This window comes from Mus caroli, chromosome 2 (assembly GCF_900094665.2).
Source record: "Mus caroli chromosome 2, CAROLI_EIJ_v1.1, whole genome shotgun sequence".
Classification (NCBI taxonomy): Eukaryota; Metazoa; Chordata; class Mammalia; order Rodentia; family Muridae; genus Mus; species Mus caroli.
The window spans coordinates 21,900,393-21,902,674 of record NC_034571.1 but is presented as its reverse complement, the minus strand read 5'-3'; the positions used below and the strand labels follow the sequence as shown (position 1 = coordinate 21,902,674).

The window sequence follows — 2,282 nt, the reverse complement described above, 5'->3', positions numbered from 1 at the left end:
AGCCACCATGTGGTTGCTGGGATTTGAACTCCGGACCTTTGGAAGAGCAGTCGGGTACTCTTACCCACTGAGCCATCTAACCAGCCCCAATTGAGTCATTTCTAATTGGGTGTTCTAGTAGAGGCACCTTATTGTTGTGCTTCAGAAGTGCTTTCATATATGATCTTTTGGGATGTGTGTGTGTGTGTGTGTGTTGAGGGTCTCTTACCTATGCTGGTCTTGAACTCCTGGACTTATGTAGTCCTCCTGCCTTAGGCTCCTTAGTAGCTAGGATTGAAGGTGTGAACCATGATACCTGGCTGTTAGGAGGGTTAAAAATCACTCTGTAAATGTATCCTGCACTCTCAAGTTAGGAGAGCTCTGAGCCAGACCTGCTCTTGGCTGGAGAGGGATTCTTAATAGTCTTCTTGCACTTCTGGTTTTAATACTCACTCGGGTCCCATATGAAGTCTATAGAACAGAGCTGGTCAACAGCAGTGTTCTTTGTGCTGTGCACCTAGGACCTGGACTCCTTTGTCTCTTGTGTTTTGGGCATGTGTCTATGCTTGTTTTATTGGGTCTTGGGGGTTGGAGGTAAGAGCTTTGTGGAGGTTTCCATCCCAAGAGATCATATGTCACCATTGCTGCTGCTGGTCTTGCTATCTCTGTTGAAACATATTGGAGTACATAGGATAGGAAAGTTTTCAGTAACCATCCTGGAGGAGTTAAGAATCTTTTGTCCCCTTCCAGCATGTCAGTGCCTCAGGCCATGGAGTGGCTAATTGAACACTCAGAAGATCCAGCTATTGACACACCTCTTCCGGGCCATGCGGCTCAAGCAGGAGCCAGTGCTGCAGCCACTATCTCCTCCACCTCCTCTGAAGCTGCTGTGGGAACTAGTGTTGAAGATGAGGAGTNCCGGGATGAGCTCACAGAAATCTTCAAGAAGATACGCAGGAAAAAGGAATTTCGAGCAGATGCTCGGGTATGTGATGGGGGGCTCAGTATGGGGTTGGGTTTGTGTGTGTGTTGTGCAAGGAAACCAGGGCTGCTGGAGTCTGTGGCAGGTCTTTCTCATTCAGGCCTGGGGACTTGGCTGCTCATATATAAAATCCATGCTTGGGTCTAGGTGGCTTCTTCCTGCTCAGTGACATCTCTTGGAAAGTTGAACATACAAGCTTATGTCCCCTACAGGTGCTGCTGCACCTGTTGCTGTGGCCTTTGGGTGGCCAGTGTTCAGAGAGCTAGAGGAACTTGTTGTGGGCTGGCGAGGGAGGAGGAGTGTATCATGCTGGCTACTGGATCAGGACCAGGATGTGGGATACCTGTGCGCCTTCCGTCAGCTGCTCAGGTCCACACTTATGGTCACCTTACCATCATTGCGTTGATACTTTCTCCCCTCTGTGTTCTTTATGCACCTTCCTCTTCTTTGCTGGAGTTTTAATTCTTCCTTTGGTCTTTCACTTTCAACTTACAGATCAGCCTACTCAGGCTGCATGCTACCTGCTCCCTAGATTTTGCCATGTTGAATAAATGGTTTTCTTAGGGTATCATCTGTGGCTTGTATTTTTTTCAGATCTATTTATTTTATTTATATGGGTACACTGTACCTGTCTTCAGACACACCAGAAGAGGGCATCAGATCCCATTCCAGTTGGTTGTGAGCCATCATGTGGTTGCTAGGAATTGAACACAGGACCTCTGGAAGAACAATCAGTGCTTTTAACCGCTGAGCCATCTCTCTAGCCCCCTGGCTTGTATTTTTTATAGGAATCCCATTGGCCAGGTTGGGGCTTTATATCTACCCAGCTAAGGAAAACTGCCACCTAGGGCCTGTATTCCATCAGTGGTCCTGGTATACTCATGTGCAGTAGCAAATGCACTGCCCAGGCTCTGACTTCTCCCCTTGGCTGCAGAGGTGAAACATTTCCTTGCTTTGCCCTGGTTTTAAGGGCGGGTGCTCTTTGCTACCTCATGTGTGCCCAATGCTATCCTTCTGCCTGTGACTGACTAAAGGAAGCCTGTACTGCAGTGCTACTGCTTCTTGGTGGCAGTGTCCTCTTCTGAGGTTCTGACCAGCTTGTTCTTTCCTCTTAGGCTGTCATTTCGCTGATGGAGATGGGCTTTGANGAGAAGGAAGTGATTGATGCCCTCCGAGTGAACAACAACCAGCAGAACGCTGCTGTGAGTTCCACTTTGAGACTCTCACACCCCTGTACCTCATGTGGCATGCATTGGGAATGTCCCTTGTGTCAAGACTTCCACACATAGTTGGAGATGGTGCTTTTTTTTTTTTTTTTTTT

At 47.9% G+C, this 2,282-nt stretch overlaps 1 protein-coding gene across 2 annotated transcripts in view; it reads left to right on the top strand.

Moving 5' to 3' along the window:
* Positions 1-2,282, top strand: part of Ubac1 (UBA domain containing 1) — a 23,848-nt gene that overhangs the window by 13,312 nt on the left and 8,254 nt on the right. For both annotated transcript variants that reach the window (XM_029474336.1, XM_021150867.2), the window contains exons 7-8: positions 730-964; positions 2,077-2,163. In XM_029474336.1, the coding sequence (XP_029330196.1) occupies positions 730-964; positions 2,077-2,163 (322 nt within the window). The remainder of the gene's footprint in view (positions 1-729; positions 965-2,076; positions 2,164-2,282) is intronic.